Genomic DNA, 18,269 nt, shown 5'->3' with positions numbered 1-18,269 from the left:
ACATTCCAAAAAGCTGCAATCCTGTAAGAAACCTATGAGTAAGCCCTACTAAACTCTATACAACATACTTTTGAGTAGGCAAGTATAGGATTTACCAATTTACACACAAATAGTTTCCCCCACCTAAAGTTGGAAGAAATTAATGCAGATATTATCCTATACCTTTACGTGCTTGGCAGTCACTTCAGGGGTTTCATCATAACCACCAAAGGTGTTAGGAAGACCTGAAGAAATATTATAAGGTGTGTAAACCTCACAAAATCTATAGATAAAGACATTTGTTTCCATTTATGATTTGTTAGACAATACAATTTATAATTTGCTCAATAAAACATATCCATATGGATCTGAAGCATCCATATTCATTAATCACAGGAAAACTTTCTTCCAAGAAGTTTGGTAAAAGGTCTTGAGTCAAGTTTCTAAAGCAGTGATTTGCATTTTAAAAAAAATCTAAGAGCATCACTGCAGCCATAGTTTTCAATGGGATTAATGAATATGTGCTACGTTGCTAATAAATAAAGATATCATTAGTCTTTTCTTAATAAGATTTTCCCAGGCAACAGCCTGGCTTTGGTTTTTAACATTAGCTTTTCAATATTATTTATTATACCCAATTTTTTATCCCTTCTATCCTGAAAATAAATGTGCTCTTTTCCTAAAACAGGAACAAAAGGATTAACAGGGTAGAGAAGCAGCTGCTGCAACATTTAAATGGTAGGAACCAGTTTAAGTTTGTCAACAGATTCATTTACATCTTTTTTCACAGAAAATGTTCGCTTACCACAGAAAATAATATGCAATCAATTATACATTAGCGGTTCAAACCTCAAGCACAATGACTTCACTGAAAGACGTCATACCATGGAAGCATTATAAAGGCCCAAATTGTTCACTCATATCAGAGAATTTATAGAGACTCTTGATCATAAAATTACTTTGCTTGGGTATAATATCTGTTATGATCTTCTGAGTGAAGTCACTTCTATTCAGATGCTAGCAGGGCTAAGAGGAAATGAGGGCCCTATGCTGAATAATATTTTGCTCCGTTTTCAATTTCTAACAGTTAAAGTCACATATTCTCCAGTGCTAGCATACACACACAAGTACAGAGAAACAACATATATATATATATATACTCAGTGTAGGACAGTATTTTTAAAACTTGATTCTATCACCCTGGATGTTTTTAAAAAGGCACAATATAAACCTTGATTGAATGATTTAAAAAAAACAACACCCAAAGTGCCAGAAATAGACCAGGGAAACCTGGATTCAAATCCACACAATAATGAATTTCACTGTGGAATCTTGTGCCAGTCAATGTATTCTAGCCTAATGTACCTTACAGGTAGTTACAAGGCTAACATAGAAAATCCATTAATAAATCTGAGGGTTAAAGTGACTTGCAAGGAAAGAAAGAAGTCCTAAATCACATCAGGTAACTTTTGTAGCAGAAAGTTCTTAAAGCCATCCAACATAATGAGACCCAAAGTACATATGCCCCTAAGCTTGCGTGTGATGCTCATTCAAAAGGATACAGGGTAGTTTTAAAAGGTGATTCACACATATTTCATTCTAGCAGATTGCAACAGATGGGAAGCAGAGCCATTTCATAATCTCTGCTGAAAAATCAGCTCCTTTGAACTCCTCTCTGAACTGTTTCAATTCCAGCTGGTGATTATAAGATCTGCTATTTACTTTTAAGAATTAGTGCCTGAGTTTGCTTTTTTCCTCTTCCCTCCCCATCCCTTTTTACTTTTGTGCTGTGCCATGTGCATTGTAAGCTTGTGGGCAGTGACTGTCTTGCTTTAAGTGCTTGTATATAAACTGCTCTGGGAGTTTTTTCCACTGAAGAACAGGATAAAACCTCTCTAATAAAAAAGCAGACTTAAACCAAAACCAAGTTAAGAGCCTTCATTCTGGATGAGAAGCTCAAATTTATCAACTTGAAATATTATCACATAAATATACCCATCTTGTGCCTTGCTCATAATGTAGGCTTCTTAAATGCAGAGGGCATAATGGACCATCTAATGGTACTTGGTTTTCAGATAGCTAAGACATGGTTACTGCTCATCCATTACATGGTGGATAAACAGGCTGTGGAGACAAAAAGGTATCAACAACAGCTGATAGATCTATCCACTCTTCTCCAAGGGAGCTCTCACATAATTACACCTTAATAAGTGGTTCAAATTTGGCAAGATCCTATGGTATAGCTTAGTTTAAATAATGATTAAGTTGACCACATATAACAGCATAATTATAAAATAAGTTGTTGTTGCTGTTGCTGTATTAAAAATGCACATCATGTGATTTTCAACAAGCTGTTATTGATAAGCAAAAACTGAATTCTCACAGATCTATGCATACCTGCATTGGGATAACAAATGATGTAGGCTGCTGTACACTTCCCAATAGTTTCAATGAAGGGTCTCATTTCCACTGCCCCCAAGGCACAGTTTAATCCAACGCTGGAAAGACCAATATATATAATGTATAATTTGTTTTAATAGAGACACAAAAGCAAAAACAAACTTACTGAAAATATTAGTTAGCTTGTTACAGACCACCTATATTGCACAGAAGAAATGAACCATTCAGACACCCACAAAGTCCCAGGTTGTGATCTGAGGGCACATGATGCAACCACCTTGCTGAAGCTAAGCATGTCTGAGTCTAGTAAGTAGCTGGAAGAGACCACTTGAAATTACCCCATGCATGGTGCCAAGGAAGGCAGGATATAAATGTACTAAACAAACAAACATTAACAAAGATCGTTCTACACTAGAAGGGAAAGTACCTGGTATAAGACATGACAGAGATTGTGTTGCAAGATCTCCATAGTTAAAATGGAACAAGTGAATACAATTATAATCTAATTAAGGGACATTCAAAGCATCTAAATAATGGAAGATTCAGGTAACAGAATGCTACTGACATACGGCTGAACTGCCATGGGAAGGTATAATTAGTTTAGACGGGCTTCACTACATACTAGTATATATTGACAGAGATAGTGCTGTGTGTCAATCAAAGCTTCATGATGGAACCCCATACTTGTTTCCCACACTAACTTTACATTTTGCAGCTTTAGTTTTTAAACTAAAAACTAGAAGAAAGCTGCCTCCCCTCAATACCCTCCTTTCATGACCAGGTGAAGTATGATGTGCCCTCCTATTTTCCTTGAACTTTTGATATACTGCTTGGCCAAGTGGTAGGATATTCACTATGCATCCGTTAAGTCAAGCTCATCTGGCAAATAGCCAAATCAACATGAACATCATGTTAAAAACATTATTAAGAACAAATGTGAAAAGAACACCAGTAGTCTAGCAATAGAAATAATTTAAATTTTAAGAAGGCAACTTGGGGAATATCATACTGGAATCAAGCAGCATTTGTCCCAATCCAATCCAACCTTGTTTTTGCTACCCTGTATGCCAAAGATGATGTGGAGCAACAGAAATCTTCCTCACACCACTATTCGGCATGATTCTTTAAAACCTTTGCATAAAACTGGAAAACTGAGCACAAGTGGAGAATTCATACTGAGAATATTTGCACTGTGGTTATGAAAGCCTAAGCAGGCCTGAAATTGTGGGATGGCTAAAAAGAAAAGAAAAAAAGGTCAAAGTAAAGCCTTTCTTTTTGTTCAGAAAAACAGAGTTTTGAAGTCACAAAAACCTACTACCAAATTACCTACCTAGTTATTCTCCTGCTTCTTATAATATTTTTTAAAACAAGGAAGAACCCCAGTGTGCATCTGCCTAATATGCCTAGGGGTAGTGTTTCTTGTGTAATTGAATGGACCATTGGTCTCACCTGAAAGGTGATTTTCATATGAGTACGGTCCTCACAGCGGGTATTAGCTCCACCTATAGTGCGAAGGCAAGAATGTTTTTGAAGTCAAGACTAGGGGCGTCAAGCCCCTCCCACTCTCCAGTTCATTCGCAGCGAGTCTATAGAGAAAAATCTGAAAATACAAGAACAGGGCCAACAGGCCTGCCAGCAGGAAAATAACATGCGTAATAACATGACTCTAACATAGCGATATAACAGAACTAGCAGTCTTGACTTCACTAGTAACTTTGAATACAATAGCGTAACAGTAATATATAACAGCTTAGTAAAATATCTGTACATCCTCCAACTGGGAGGGTCGTGAGGACCGTACTCATATGAAAATCACCTTTCAGGTGAGACCAATGGTCCATTTTCCATATGAGTCCGGTCCTCACAGCGGGATGTACCAAAGCAGCCCATATAGGGAGGGACCACCCACATGTTAATCCTCATTAAGAACCTGTTGCAACACTCGTCTGCCAAAAGAGGCGTCAGCAGAGGCATAGCGATCAATTTTATAATGCCTTATGAACGAGTGAGGGGTAGACCAGACTGCAGCCCTGCGAATATCAGCAACAGGAGCGTTGGTAGCAAAAGCAGCCGTAGTAGCCGCTGACCTAGTTGAATGAGCAGTTATACTAGCTGGAACTGGAAGCTTAAGAGATTCGTAAGCTAAAGCAATACAAGCCCGCAACCAGCGGGATAAAGTGGAGTTAGCTACTTTTTGCCCCATAGACCTTGGATTAAAGGATACAAACAAAGACTCTGTTCTTCTGATATCCTGAGTCCTGGACAGGTAGGTCTTGAGAGCCCTCCGGACATCCAACGAATGCCAAGCCTTCTCGAGAGGATGGTTAGGATTCGGGCAAAAGGAAGGCAAAACAATGTCCTGGTTGCAATGGAAGACTGAATCAACCTTGGGACGGAAGGAAGGATCAGTCTTCAGTACAACAGAGTCCTTATGGAAAACGCAGAGATGGCGAGCAGAAGACAATGCGCCCAACTCCGAAACTCGTCTGGCAGATGTGATTGCGATCAGGCAAAAGACCTTGAAGGACAGCATACGTAGAGGCACAGTCCTGATGGGTTCAAATGGCGGGCGTTGCAATGCCTGCAAAACCTTCGGCAAACTCCATGAGGGAAACCGATGGACAACAGCCGGAGATCGTAGGGCGACTCCCCTCAGAAAGCGTTTGATGAACGGATGTGAGGAAATAGTCGCACCAGAAGAAGAAACTGATAGAATCGACGACAGAGTCGAGGCATGTCGACGTAATGTGTTGGGTCTAAGTCCCATCATGAAGCCACTATGGAGATATTGTAGCACCTGTTGCATGGTGGCCTGGGATGGATCGTGGTGGTGAGACTGGCACCACTTGGAGAAAGCCACCCATGTATGTTGATAAATCCGAGTGGTAGATGGTCTTCTCGAGGCCAAGATAATATCAATCACAGTGTCAGACAAGCCAGCCGACCTCAAATGTCCCCGTTCAAACGCCACGCTGTTAAATTGAGCCAAGTGGGGTCCTGGTGCCATACTGGACCCTGTGATAGAAGGTCTGGCCTGACTGGGATTGTCCAAGGATCCATTACAGACATTGCAAGAAGATCCGAGAACCACGGTCGGCGTGGCCAAAATGGTGCTATCAGGACCAGCTGTGCCCTCTCGCTTTGCGCCTTCCTCAAGGTTTTGGCTAACATTGGTATTGGAGGAAAGGCGTACAAAAGACCTTCTGGCCACGGTGTTGATAGCGCATCCACTGGGCAAAGTACCTGGGAAGCTGACAATTGCGGCTGGAAGCAAACAGGTCGATTGAGAGTGAGCCGAACCGACACTGAAGACGATGGAAAATGTCTGGATGAAGTTTCCATTCTCCTGGAAAAACCTGTTGTCTGCTGAGCCAGTCTGCTGTCACATTCCAAATCCCTCTGAGATGTTCTGCTTTCAGGGATTGTAGATGTTGTTCTGCCCAGACAAAGATGAGGGAGGCTAAGTCCTGCAGAGGACGAGACCTGGTGCCCCCCTGTCTGTTCAAATGTGATTTTACACACGTGTTGTCCGTTCGAATGAGAACATGGTCCAAAGGGAACAGAGACTGAAAATGAAGTAGAGCTAAGTGGACAGCCTTTAGCTCCAGCCAGTTGATGCTTTGAGACTGCTCTGCGTTGGACCAAACCCCCTGAACGTACTGGGAGTTGCAGTGGGCTCCCCAGCCGATGAGGCTGGCATCTGTGGTTACAACAGTTCTGCGGGGTTCTCTGAACGGCGTGCCCTTGGAGAGGTGTTGGGCCCTCGTCCACCAGCGGAAGGAAAGGCGCAGTGCAGGGCTCAAATGAACTTTGCGATGGTTGGAGATGGCAATGTCCTTTTGAAAAGGCAACAAAGTCCACTGAAGTTGACGCGTGTGGGCTCGAGCCCATGGCACAATGTGGATGGTAGAGATGAACATTCCGAGCGCCCTGGCTAGAAGCATGACGTGTGTGCGTGGTTGCGTGAAACAGCATACATTACGTTGGAGTTAAGTTGAGCAAGAAACTTCTTCAGAGCATTAGATCATGTTAAGAGTCTTTATTAAGACATTATGGCCAAAGGCTTAAGAGTAAATACATGTAGAGTTTCTTCAGTCACCCCCCTTCTGGTACATCTCTCTCCAAAGGTAAACACAGAAGAGAACCTCTCAGTTCAGAGGCAATACACAGAAGACACAGCTTAACACAGATAGCTGCTAGAACTTTTCCCAGTCTATCGCGATGGTTACCATAGCAACGCCCTTGGCAGTCCGTTCCCAGACTGGGCAAAGACTTAACTCCCCCTAGTTACAGTTTTTCAGACTTGATGGAAAACAGACTCAGTGACAGTGCGGTTCAATGGTCAACATCAGAGAGCTTGCAATGGTTGTAATGGCAGTGATGCAATCTGGAGCCAGAAATACCATTGCCTGCAGGGTGCCCAACATCACCCCTAGATGTAGTAGGCATTGAGTTGGTTGAAGATGGCTTTTGTCGAAGTTGACAAGCCAGCCGTAGTCCTGCAAGACATTGAGGGTGATCATTAAATGATGATGAGCCAGCTCTTCAGACTCTGCCCGTATAAACAGATCATCCAGATATGGGTAGATATGAACCCCTTGAATCTGGAAATAAGCCACTAGAATGAGTAGCACTTTGGTAAATACTCTTGGAGCAGAGGAGAGGCCAAATGGCATCGCTCTATATTGAAAGTGCTGGTGGCCAAAGGCAAACCGGAGAAACTTTCTGTGGGCTATGCAAATGGGCACATGGAGATACGCTTCCTTAAGGTCGATAGAAGCCAGGAAGTCTCCTTCATGCAGGCTCTCTGTAATGGAGAGGAGTGATTCCATTTTGAACCTGCGATATGTTACAAAACGGTTGACAAACTTGAGGTCCAATACCGCCCTCCATGATAAATCTCGTTTGGGCACAGCAAATAGGAGGGAGTACACCCCTTCCGACCTCTCAGTTGTGGGGACTGGCTCTATTGCCGCTATGTCCAATAGGTGGTGTATAGCTGCCTGCATGATGCTGTGCCTGGCTGGTGCCCTTGGACAAGGGGACAGATGGAATCTGTCTGGTGGGGTCGCCCAGAACTCTATGGCATAACCATAACTGAAAAGCTCCCTGATCCAGGAGACCGTAGTGAGGCGTAGCCACTGATCTCCGAATTTAAGTAATCTGCCACCAACGGGAGGTGCGTTAATACTGTTTTCGTTGGCGAGGCCCTCCCCTATATGAGGATGATGAAGTACCCCTGAGCCCTTGGTACTGACCTCTGCCCTGGAAACGGTGGTTCCAGGATCCCCTGAAGGAATTGGGGTCATATGATCTGAAGTCGTGGCCTCGGCCTCCTGGCCGCGTTCCTTGAAAGGGCTGGTTATTACAGAAGGGAGGAAATCGCCTGAAAGGCCTGTGGTCGATGTTCTTGACAGTGGCCAAAACTGGTTTGTGGGCGTCTTTAGGATCAACCAGTACTGCCTTTAGAGCTTCCTCGCCGAAGAGAAGAGATCCGGAGTAAGGAGCCCTAGATAGATTGATTCTGGCCGCGGAATCAGCTTGCCAGTGGCGAAGCCAGAGGGTCCGTCGAGCAACTATCTGAGCCGTCATGGCTCGTGCCCCCAGTTGAGTGGCATCCAAAGTGGCATCAGCCACAAACGCCGCTGTCTTACGCAACTTTATCAGTGACCTTCTGAGGGAGACAGGATCTGGATTAGAGTCCTCTAGAAGATCATCTAGCCACATCATGGCTGCTCTGGAGAAGGCGGAGGCAGAGGCGGAGGCACGCATGGAGAAAGCAGTGGCCTCATGATTTTTGCGGAGGGCGAAGTCTAGTCGTCGCTCAGTAGCGTCTTTTAGTTGGGATTCTCCTTCCCTGGGCAAAAGAGATCGAGAAACTAGGCTAGCGATCGGGTTGTCTATGCCAGGGACGGCTAGCTTGGTGGCAAAGTCCGGAGCTAGGGCATAAAGCTTGTCAGCCATGTTCTTGAAACGGCGAGTTTGGAATGGATGAGACCATTCTTCAGAAGTCAGTTTGGCAATTGGGTCCGGCACCGGGATGTAGTGTTCAGTAGGTGCAGGGGATTTGAGGACCTTGGTCCCTTTGATAGTTGGAGTGGTAGATGTTGATGGTGCAGGTTGGAGACCAAGGGCGTTAACTACCCTGCGCGCCAGGGGCTGATAATCTGAAGCGTTGAAGAGATGATACGATGTATCCTCCTCATGATCTGAATAGTCGCTCCAGTCATCTCCCTCAATGTGGTCAATGAAGGATGACTCCTCCCCATACGAAGCTTCGTCAGTACATCTGCCTCTGGCTACATCAAAGGGATTTGGGGAACAGGAAGGTTGTGCTTCATGACACGCACGTTGGTCCATAGTGGATTGAGGAATGGCAGGGACTTGTGGTGGTGACTGCATTTGGGTGAAAAAAGACAGCATGCCTTGAAGTTGAGAAAGGAAGTCATGGGACAGCTGTAACCCCATAGGAGCAGATGTTTGTGCCTGAGTATTTGTTGGAGCAGATGTTTGTGCCGGAGTAGCTGGCTCCGTGGGTCGAGCTCTAGGCGACAACATGGAGGAAGATTGATTAGGCGAAGGCCGAGTAGTAAAGCCAGTAAAGTCCTCCTCGTCAGAAGAAGCAGCTGGTGAATGAAATATATCTCTTATGTGTTCCTGAGCTGCTTTGGTGGTGGTAGGCACAGAAGCATAGCGTGGGCGCTTTGGTTTGCTATGGCTGGAAAGATGTTTGGTCTTAGCCAGTGCTTTAGCATGCTTAGTCTTAGTTGCCTTGGAGGGTTGCGGCTCGGCTGTTTGGGACATGCCTGGCTGTTCTGCCATCTTGTATTCACTTTGGGTGCAGTACACGGCCACAGCGGGGGCAGGATGTAAAGACCCGAACAGGCACAGTGTACGACCACAGAGGGGGTAGGATACACTGGCAGATGGCTAAGTGCACGGCCACAGAGGGGGCAGGATGCACTATGTTATCAGCGTTAATATAATGTAGGCTGGAGTTTAAGCTTGGTACATGGCCACAGAGGGGGCAGGATGTACTATGTCAGCGACAATATAGTGCTGCAGGCTGGATTTCAGGCTTGGTACACGGCCACAGAGGGGGCAGGATGTACAGAGTATAGATGAGATTAGTGCTGTAGGCTGGATTTCAGGCTTGGTACACGGCCACAGAGGGGGCAGGATGTACCAAATATAGTTCAGATTTAGTACACAGCCACAGAGGGGGCAGGATGCACTATGGTATCGTAATGCTGTGGAGGTCAGCAACTGAGATTAAAGCTCCAGCCTGATGATACAGTCACAGTAGATTTGTGTGTAAGGAAGCCCTAGTATAGCTGTACAAGCCCATCTACAACACACATACAGATAGCTTACAGGGAAGGTATCCGTTGGTTAATATAGGGCTAACAGAAAAGGCGGGAAATTTGAAGACAACAAAAATGGCGCCCGGAAAAAAGAGCGGGAAAAAAGAGTCCAAAAATGGCAGAGAGGAAGAAGGAGCAATGGTGGCCGTATGCTAGTGGACTGGGGGAAGGGCTGCCCAGCGCAGTCTCGCAGTGGGAGTTGCGGGGCCGATAGTCGCACTTGCGGCTCTAAAAAGTCCAAGAAGGGGACGGCCGGGAGAAGCCTGTGACGGGAAAGGCAGCAGGAGGCAAGCCGCTGCCGCCGTCGGGTGCAGAGTTCTCCGTGGTGAAAATTAAAGTCACGGAGGAAGACTCGTTAATGAGAGAGAGGGAGAGAGAGAGCCGCAGTAGCAGGCTCCCGTGAGGCAGGACCCAGGCAGGCTAAATTAGGTGGCGGGGAAAAGGCAGGGAGCCGCAGCCGCAAGCTCCCGCTTGGGAGAGAACCGCAGCCGCGGTCTCTCCAAGAGCTCCACAGAGCGCGGCTCGAGGCAGCTCAGCCCAGTAAACCGCTACGGGAGAGTCAGAGCCGGGAGCTCCCGATGGAAGCAACAGAGCCCGGGGGAAAAGGCTCGAAAACGGCCAAAAAACGTAGAGAACCGCAGCCGCGGTCTCTGTAGGGGCCGTAAGACAAGTAACAGGGAGTAGACATCCGAAAGGGAAATAAACTCAAGGGAGTAGTTAAACACAATACCGGGGAAGGAAGGACTTGGGAGACACACAAGTAACACTAGGTCCACACCCAGTCAGAACAAATATACAAACAAACACGAAAAAACTTAGCTAAATGCTACGCTATAGAAATTCCAATCTTGTTCGTACGAAGGCAAGAATGAACTGGAGAGTGGGAGGGGCCTGAAGCCCCTAGTCTTGACTTCAAAAACATTCTTGCCTTCGCACGATAGGTGGAGCTAATACCCGCTGTGAGGACCGGACTCATATGGAAAATTATTCACCTTCAATTCTTATGAAGCAGATATTTACTTATTTTTCATACAGAAAGGCTTTCAACAATCTCTCACCAGGCTGTTAGTGTAAACATCCACACCAGAAATATGATTGAAATCAGGCCTCAGGCTCAAAATCTAATCAGAAGTTTGCCTCAGATCTCAAAGGCACTTGAACATACAAAAAGGAATACTTCCTGTGATCACTTGCTTCTTCCCCCACAAACAAGAGTCTAACAATTAACTACCAACATCACCACTAGAAAAATTATTAGACTTAATCAAAGTGCATATAATATAGGGTAGTATCCAATTGTGCCCTTCTACCACGGGAACAAGTCTATTTGTGGAATGCAACTTTTCCTTCCCCATCTCTCCCTGTAGCACCCCACACACCCCCACACACCAAAAATCTAATCTGGAGGGTTGGGGAATTCTTGGGAGCTGTTTGGGAAGGCTACAAGGGGGAAAGAGGAAGGAAAAGTTCCATCTTGCAAATGGAAGTCTGCTCGTACAATGGTGGATTTCATCCTAATGCTGCAATGTTTAAACTGCAATCCTAAATCTACTAACCTGGAAGTAAGGCTCACTGAGGCTTACTTCTGAGTAGTCATGCATAAGATGAAATGAAAGAAATTTTATTAAAAATGACTAAAATTAATGATTAATATAGAGTAAAATGTATTTAAATTGGATTTCAGTCCTTATATAACCCCTATCCTTGCACACACAGTTTTTTCATAATTGCAATTCCATCTAGTGCCCCTTAACATGCCATAGAAGGTATGGAATTCTTTTCATCATTCCATATGATGAAAAGAACCTTTCACTAAAATCTCAGAGCCACCAGGTAAATTAGTCTGCCATTAAAAGGGCAAAAGGGTAATTATTCTTATTTCAAGGCAAAAGGGCTGGAAAAATAAATGAAAAGAACAAGTTTGTTAGTCACACAAATGATGCACCTAGTCCATGATTGGCAGTGGGTTACCAGAGATTTGAAATAGAAAAATTCTCAGTACTTGCTACCCAAGATTCTGGGATTAAATTTAGGAGTTCATACATGCAAGATATGTCCTCTTCCACTAACAAGCATTTTTACTATTCTGAACACCAATAAGATTGCTTCCTATGGACACATTTGCAAGAAGTAACAGTAAATAAGTCTTCTAAGATTCATGTGTTGGGTAGATAGCTCATCTAAATGTTAAAATATTAACATACTAACTCCTCTTTTCCAGAGAGGTATTAAGATGTCTCTGAGCACCAGATACCACCAGATACTTTAGTCTAAGGATGCCCAATGTGGTTCTCTCTCTAAAGCTAGGAACATTTGGTCCTGACCTGTATTTAGACTGTTGAGGAACTACAAGTCCAATGCAGAGCTTCTTGGGGAAAGGGGGGGGGATAATGTATTAATCCATTGTTAAACCCAAAGCTACATACAGTATATCCACTTATCTTAGAGAGTATGGACTATAAACTTAACAAGAATCAATAACAACATTCTGACCTCTTAGGCTTGACCCCTAAGCAAACAGCTGGCATCTCTTAACTGTTCAATTTTAAAAGTGGTCACACAGATTACTTGTATAAGGGGTCAGTAATGTCCACACAACTCATGCAGACCCAATATGTTTATGTAACACTGAACTGAAAGGATGTCAAAGAAAGAAAGAAAACACAAAAGGGTTGTCATTTTAAAAGAAGAGAAATAAAGCTCAACTTAACTTACAGACCCATTACTCTGCGCTGGAGCTGGAGCACAAATAACGATAGCTAATGCTGCCATTCTTATCAAACTGTAGATAAATACAATTTCACTCTATATTATTAAGTTATGGTTGATTTATAAGCTTCCGTCTTTTTTTCCTCTTTGGCCCAGGCTCCTTTTTCACCTCAAGCTGCTGTATTTCTTTTTGCGTCATTTCAGCACCATCTGTCTCTGTCTCTACAAGCTTCATCTGCTGATCTCCCTGGAGCTCCAGGGTGGCAACAACATAAGAAAGACAGTGCAAGAAATAACTAAGAATACTTATATTATCACTGGGAATCGTATGCCTAAGCCTTTCCTATAACTCCCATTGGAGGTTTAAAAAAGTTTCAATTAAAAACAATGCATTTTATTCAACTAAATCCTGCTCAGAGTAAAACCACTAGAATTAATACACCTGTTAGCCATGTCTATTAATTTCAGTAGGTCTATTCTAGTAGGACCAGCACTGAATATCAACCAATAATAATAATGAAGAACTGGTGCACTGATCCTGAGCACTGACAGCAGGGGAGGGCAACCTTTTTGCCCCAAGGAGTTACACATGGAAGTAGCTGGGTAGTTGGGAGCCTCATGTCAGTGGATATTGCCAGAGTTGGCCACCCACTCACACTCATATGATTTACATATGGAGGATGGCACATGGGGATGACCTCCCTACACTTCATCCTCCACACCAGTTTCACACTCCCCTCAGTGCACCAAACAGCTGTTTGGCAGAGTGGATGGAGTGCAATTTATATGGGGACAAAGGCAAGCAGGGATGACCCTCCCTGCATGTCATCTTCTACATCACATCTGCATGGTAGGCAACAAAATTCAGGGGAGGGTTCCCATGGTGGGTTGCACTGAAGGCCTCTGAGGACTGCGGGTTGCCAACATACCACTTAAAGTAACAGCTGTATGTTGGTAACCCACAGCCCTTTGGGGGGGGGGACTAATTAGCAAGGGTTGGAAATGGATTGATGCCCTGCCAACCAAGACGCACATCAGGAGAGATCGGGGAGTGACTTAGATCTACATCTGTCTGAGGCTATCTGCACACTGAAAATTATTGCTTCTAGAAAACAACTGATTACGCTAGACTGAGGCTAAACAGTGTGCGCACAGGGTGCATTGTTAGTGCTACCACAAGCTCCATGCATCTGAATCTATTTTAGAAAAACTGGTACAGAACCTATCACTACTGCACAGTCCTATTTTAAGTGGACTCCAGAATACAATTCTCTCACCAAAGTGGCTCACTATGAGATATGCTGATGACAAACGCTTCCCCAGTCTGGCCAGAGAGAGTACGACCACTTTTATCAACAATGGTTCCCGATACCTAAAGACCACAATGGCAATGGGGAGAAAGACAAAAAACTCATATGAAGAAGGCTGCAATAGCAGATCTAAACTGAAATGAACAATGCCTGATTAAAAATCAACAAAAGGCAATCAGCATGACAAAGGTATAGCGCAACAACAACCTCTACAAACAATGTTTCAGCTGTCACAAAGATTAATCTGTAAATGAATAGCTCCTTTCTTTATTCAAAGACAAAAGGAGGAAGAAAGAAACTTTTGTTTGAATATGGACTTTGGAGATCAGATCATCATACAGAGAACACATAAATACTCAAAAATTAACCAAACCTTTGAGATTTTGCTCAGATGATCAAGTTTTTTCCCTTAAGAGAACACTCATCTATTCTAGAGCAGGGCAAAAAAGAAAAAAAATCCTCCTCCACATCTCCTCCAGCCTATAATTTAGCAGTGGAGACATTCATTTTCACATTCTTTTGAACACCATAGGTCTTCAAATCTTCCTTTATTTAACACTATGCTTCCAATGTTGCATATAACCGGAATCTGGTGGCTGCAATGTTCTCGGTACAGAACAATCTCCAAAACCACAAAAGATCTCCATGGAAACAATTGTGTATTGCACAACTGAAGCTAGGAGCAACTGCAATAGTAGCCTTTTTATTACACTATGGCCATATCTGCACGTCACAATAACCCAGGATTGCTGGCTTATCATGGTTTATTGGAAACCAACAGTATGCTGGTGCACAGTGCCTGATTAATTTCCACTTCCCTCCTACCCAGGCACAAGCAGGAGAAATAAATCAGGAAGTCACAATCAAGCTTGGATTTCCACGACATCTTAAACCATGATCGTGGCTGGCTTATCCCCAACACGGAGAATGGGTAGCAGAAGTGGCTGGCATCCGAACGCAGATGATAGAATTCCAGTTGAGTTTATTGAGTGAGTATTCAGTTTGTTCCTTTTCCCGTTTATGGTTTGGTTGTACATTGTACATAGCAATTTGATATGGATTTATTACTGATCAGATCTTTATGTTTATTCATTTTAGCCCCTGACAAATGCCGAGTTTTGTGTGGCCGAAACACGTTGGGCTTATTATTTTTTCAATAAACTCAATTGGAATTCTATCATCTGTGTTCCTCTCCTTCCGGCATCTTGGGGCTTCCCCCCTCCCTTTCCTCACTCTCTTCTCCCCAACACACCAGGATTCATAAGGCAACAACAAACATTGGCTTCCGGCTCACTAGTGATCCTGGCTTATTACCATCACTCTGGCTTCAGACCGTGACTTCTTGGTTTGTTTCTATTGCTCACACAGACAGGAAGAGTGAAGCAGTGTGCACCTGTACACTCCTTGTACAGCAACTCTCTCTTATCACGACATGTGAATGCGACCATAAAGCTGTTGTACTCCTCCGTGTTACAATCTAAGATGATGTGAAATGCAATAGACAAAATATAAGTATCTTTTTACTGAACCAGGCTGATGCTTTCCTAACACCCTGATGGAACAGAGGCTCTCACACACGCCTTTAATGAACAAGAGCCATAATACAGAGTGACTTTGGGCATAAGATACTGAGAGAGACTGGAGTGAACTGATGTGTTAAATATATATGATTTCAACCACATAATTAGTGATAGCTAACCCAATGGTTTATCTCAAAGGGTAACTGTCCAAAGTAATAAGAATTTTGTGTCACAAGAGTCACTTGAAGGCTGATGGTTGTTTCCCACCTTCCAGTCACAGTAGGCAGAGGGCTTCCCACAGGGATCTATGACAACCATCTCCTCCCCTGCCAGCTGCTTCCAAGTGTGCTCTTCTAAGGATGCTGCAATCTGGTGGGTCAATAGCAGCTGGAACTCATCTGCATTTCACAAGCGGCATCCTACTGCCAGCTCTTATGCCAAGCTTGCAGGTTACTCCCAGCAGGAGCAGGCACTTGTGCATGGGGTCATATGGAAGAGCTGGCAATAGGATGCTTTTGTTAAGACACAGGAAGTCTTCAGCAGCTGTTGAATGGTCCAGGTGGATCTCAGCACACTTGGAAGAGTACACACAAGGGCAGATGGCAGGGGAAGAGAGAGCTGTCAAAAAGCCCAGCAAGAGTCACTCTGTGAGCACAGAGTGCAGGATTTCACACTAAGAGATTACAAATATAATTGATATAGATTTTATCCAGCAAAACCCAAAAGGGTCTAGAGAATATGTTTTAACCAGTATATTTTAAACATGAAGAACAGCCAAATGGGAAAAAGTAGCATACTCCTGAAACTATACCTTTTCCTCCCCAGCTTTAACCCTGGCCACCTAATGCCAACATAAATAAGGCCTTACATCCTTTGTATATTCTGTTCAGGGTACTGGCAAGTTTCCAGGGGACGGCAGCTTTGGCCCAGCCATGCCTCTACATATTCTTGTAAATAACATCACTTGGATCTCTGGGGAAATTCTACTAATGGGACTGCACCTGACAGACTATCACAGGGCAGTGACCCAAAACCAGGTATTTTCTGCTATTGCCCCTGTAGTATGGAAAGCCCTTCCCTCTGCCATATGTGAAGGAGCAACTACCAGTTGCTTCAGACATCTTGTAAAGACATACCTTTTTGCCCAGGCTTTCCCTGAACCATAAAATCAGATTGTGTTTTATTCCATGAATTCTTATTTTATATGCTTTTATATGACTGTTTATATTGTATTTTTGTTTTAATATTCTTATTGGGTTGTATTCAATGCAGCACTAACGCAAATGTTCCGCCTGCACAAGGATTTCTTCTTGCACAACAGAACATTCTTCCCCTCTCCTCCTCCCCCCACATCCCCTAAATGTATTCTAGGGGTTCGCCCAACCCTCTGGAGCAGGGTGCACACATGGAGAGGAGTGTCCTGTCTCACAAGTGGAACTCTTTCCACTTGCACATTTATTTGATTCCACCCATTGCTTTTGGGTTGTACATTGCTTAGAGCAGCCTTTCCCAACCAGTGTGGCTCCAGATGTTGTTGGACCACAACTCCCATCTTTCCTGACCATTGGCAATGCTGGCTGAGGCTGATGGGAGTTGTGGTCCAACAACATCTGGAGGCACACTGGTTGAAAAAGGCTGGCTGAGAGGTTGAGCGGTTTATAAATGCTTTTAAATAAACAAACAAATATTAATTATAATTATTATAAGATGGTGATGATGCTCCAGAATGTGTGTGTGTAACTTTAAGAAAAGGAACATTAAAGTAAAAGGTAACATACATACTGTAAAATAAAGTGTTCCGTTTTTAGTTGGTTGAGTATTACCTCATGAAAAACTGTATGATACTACATTCTTTCCATTCTTATACTCACAAACAATGGTCTAGGATCATACTCTTCTTCAAACAACTTTTGGAGAGCAAAGAGAGCTGCCTGTGCAATGAAAGTAACAAAGAAGGTGTTAGCATTTTCCTTCTTTCAATTTTGGAATTTTCAAGCATTTTACACATCTTGAAAGTTCTTTTAGGGGGAAGGGGATTATAACAACACCAAAAGCATTCCTCTAGAGGAGACTAAATCTTCCTCAAATAAAAACAAGTCCAGAGAACAACTGAGCCACAAAATAGTTTCAAGTGGCTCTGCAACTGCAGGAAGAAAACTGCTCGACAACAATTTCTTGGTAACAAGAAATGCAGGTCAGTGCATGCATCTACAACAAGTGTGGGAAACCTCTTCCCAGCCCGAGATCCACATTTCCTCTAATCTTCATTTGAGTGCACGCCAGTGGTGCATCCCAATGGTGGGTGAGGCCAAAGCAAAAAGTGGAAAGGTCCACCCCACACTCTCATTCACATACACACATATATCTCTCAGCGGCTTTCGATACCATCGACCATGGTATCTTTCTGGGAAGACTAGCTGAGTTGGGAGTGAGAGGGACTGCATGGCGGTGGTTCCGCTCCTACTTGGCAGGTCGGCTCCAGAAGGTGGTGCTTGGGGAACATTGCTCGGCACCCTGGATTCTCCAGTATGGGGTTCCACAGGGGTCAGTTCTGTCCCCCATGCTGTTCAACATCTACATGAAACCGTTGGGTTCGGTCATCCGGAGCTTTGGAGTGCGTTGCCATCAGTATGCTGATGACACGCAGATCTATTTCTCCTTTTCATCTTCTTCAGGTGAGGCTGTCAATGTGCTGAACCGATGCCTGGCTGCAACAATGGACTGGATGAGGGCTAATAAACTGAGGCTCAAACCAGACAAGACTGAGATGCTGCTAGCGGGTGGTTCTTCTGATTGGATGGTGGATGCCCAACCTGTCCTGGATAGGGTTGCACTGCCCCTGAAGGAGCAGGTTCGTAGCTTGGGGTTCTCCCAGAACCATCTCTGTCACTTGAGGCTCAGGTAGCCTCGGTGGCACGGAGTGCCTTCTACCAACTTTGGTTGGTGGCCCAGCTGCACCCCTATCTGGACAGGGAGAACCTGGCTTC

The 18,269-nt window shown here is 44.0% G+C and overlaps 1 protein-coding gene across 3 annotated transcripts in view; it reads right to left on the bottom strand.

The window, feature by feature from the left end:
- Window positions 1-18,269, bottom strand: part of MTR (5-methyltetrahydrofolate-homocysteine methyltransferase) — a 129,966-nt gene that overhangs the window by 88,047 nt on the left and 23,650 nt on the right. For all 3 annotated transcript variants that reach the window (XM_061624578.1, XM_061624576.1, XM_061624579.1), the window contains exons 7-10: window positions 17,154-17,213; window positions 13,730-13,824; window positions 2,377-2,477; window positions 163-224 (exon numbers count right to left, since the gene is read on the bottom strand). In XM_061624578.1, coding sequence (XP_061480562.1) covers window positions 163-224; window positions 2,377-2,477; window positions 13,730-13,824; window positions 17,154-17,213 — 318 coding nt within the window. The remainder of the gene's footprint in view (window positions 1-162; window positions 225-2,376; window positions 2,478-13,729; window positions 13,825-17,153; window positions 17,214-18,269) is intronic.

Source organism: Rhineura floridana, chromosome 4, assembly GCF_030035675.1.
Source record: "Rhineura floridana isolate rRhiFlo1 chromosome 4, rRhiFlo1.hap2, whole genome shotgun sequence".
In the NCBI taxonomy this organism is placed as follows: domain Eukaryota; kingdom Metazoa; phylum Chordata; class Lepidosauria; order Squamata; family Rhineuridae; genus Rhineura; species Rhineura floridana.
This window is presented reverse-complemented; position numbering and strand designations above follow the sequence as displayed.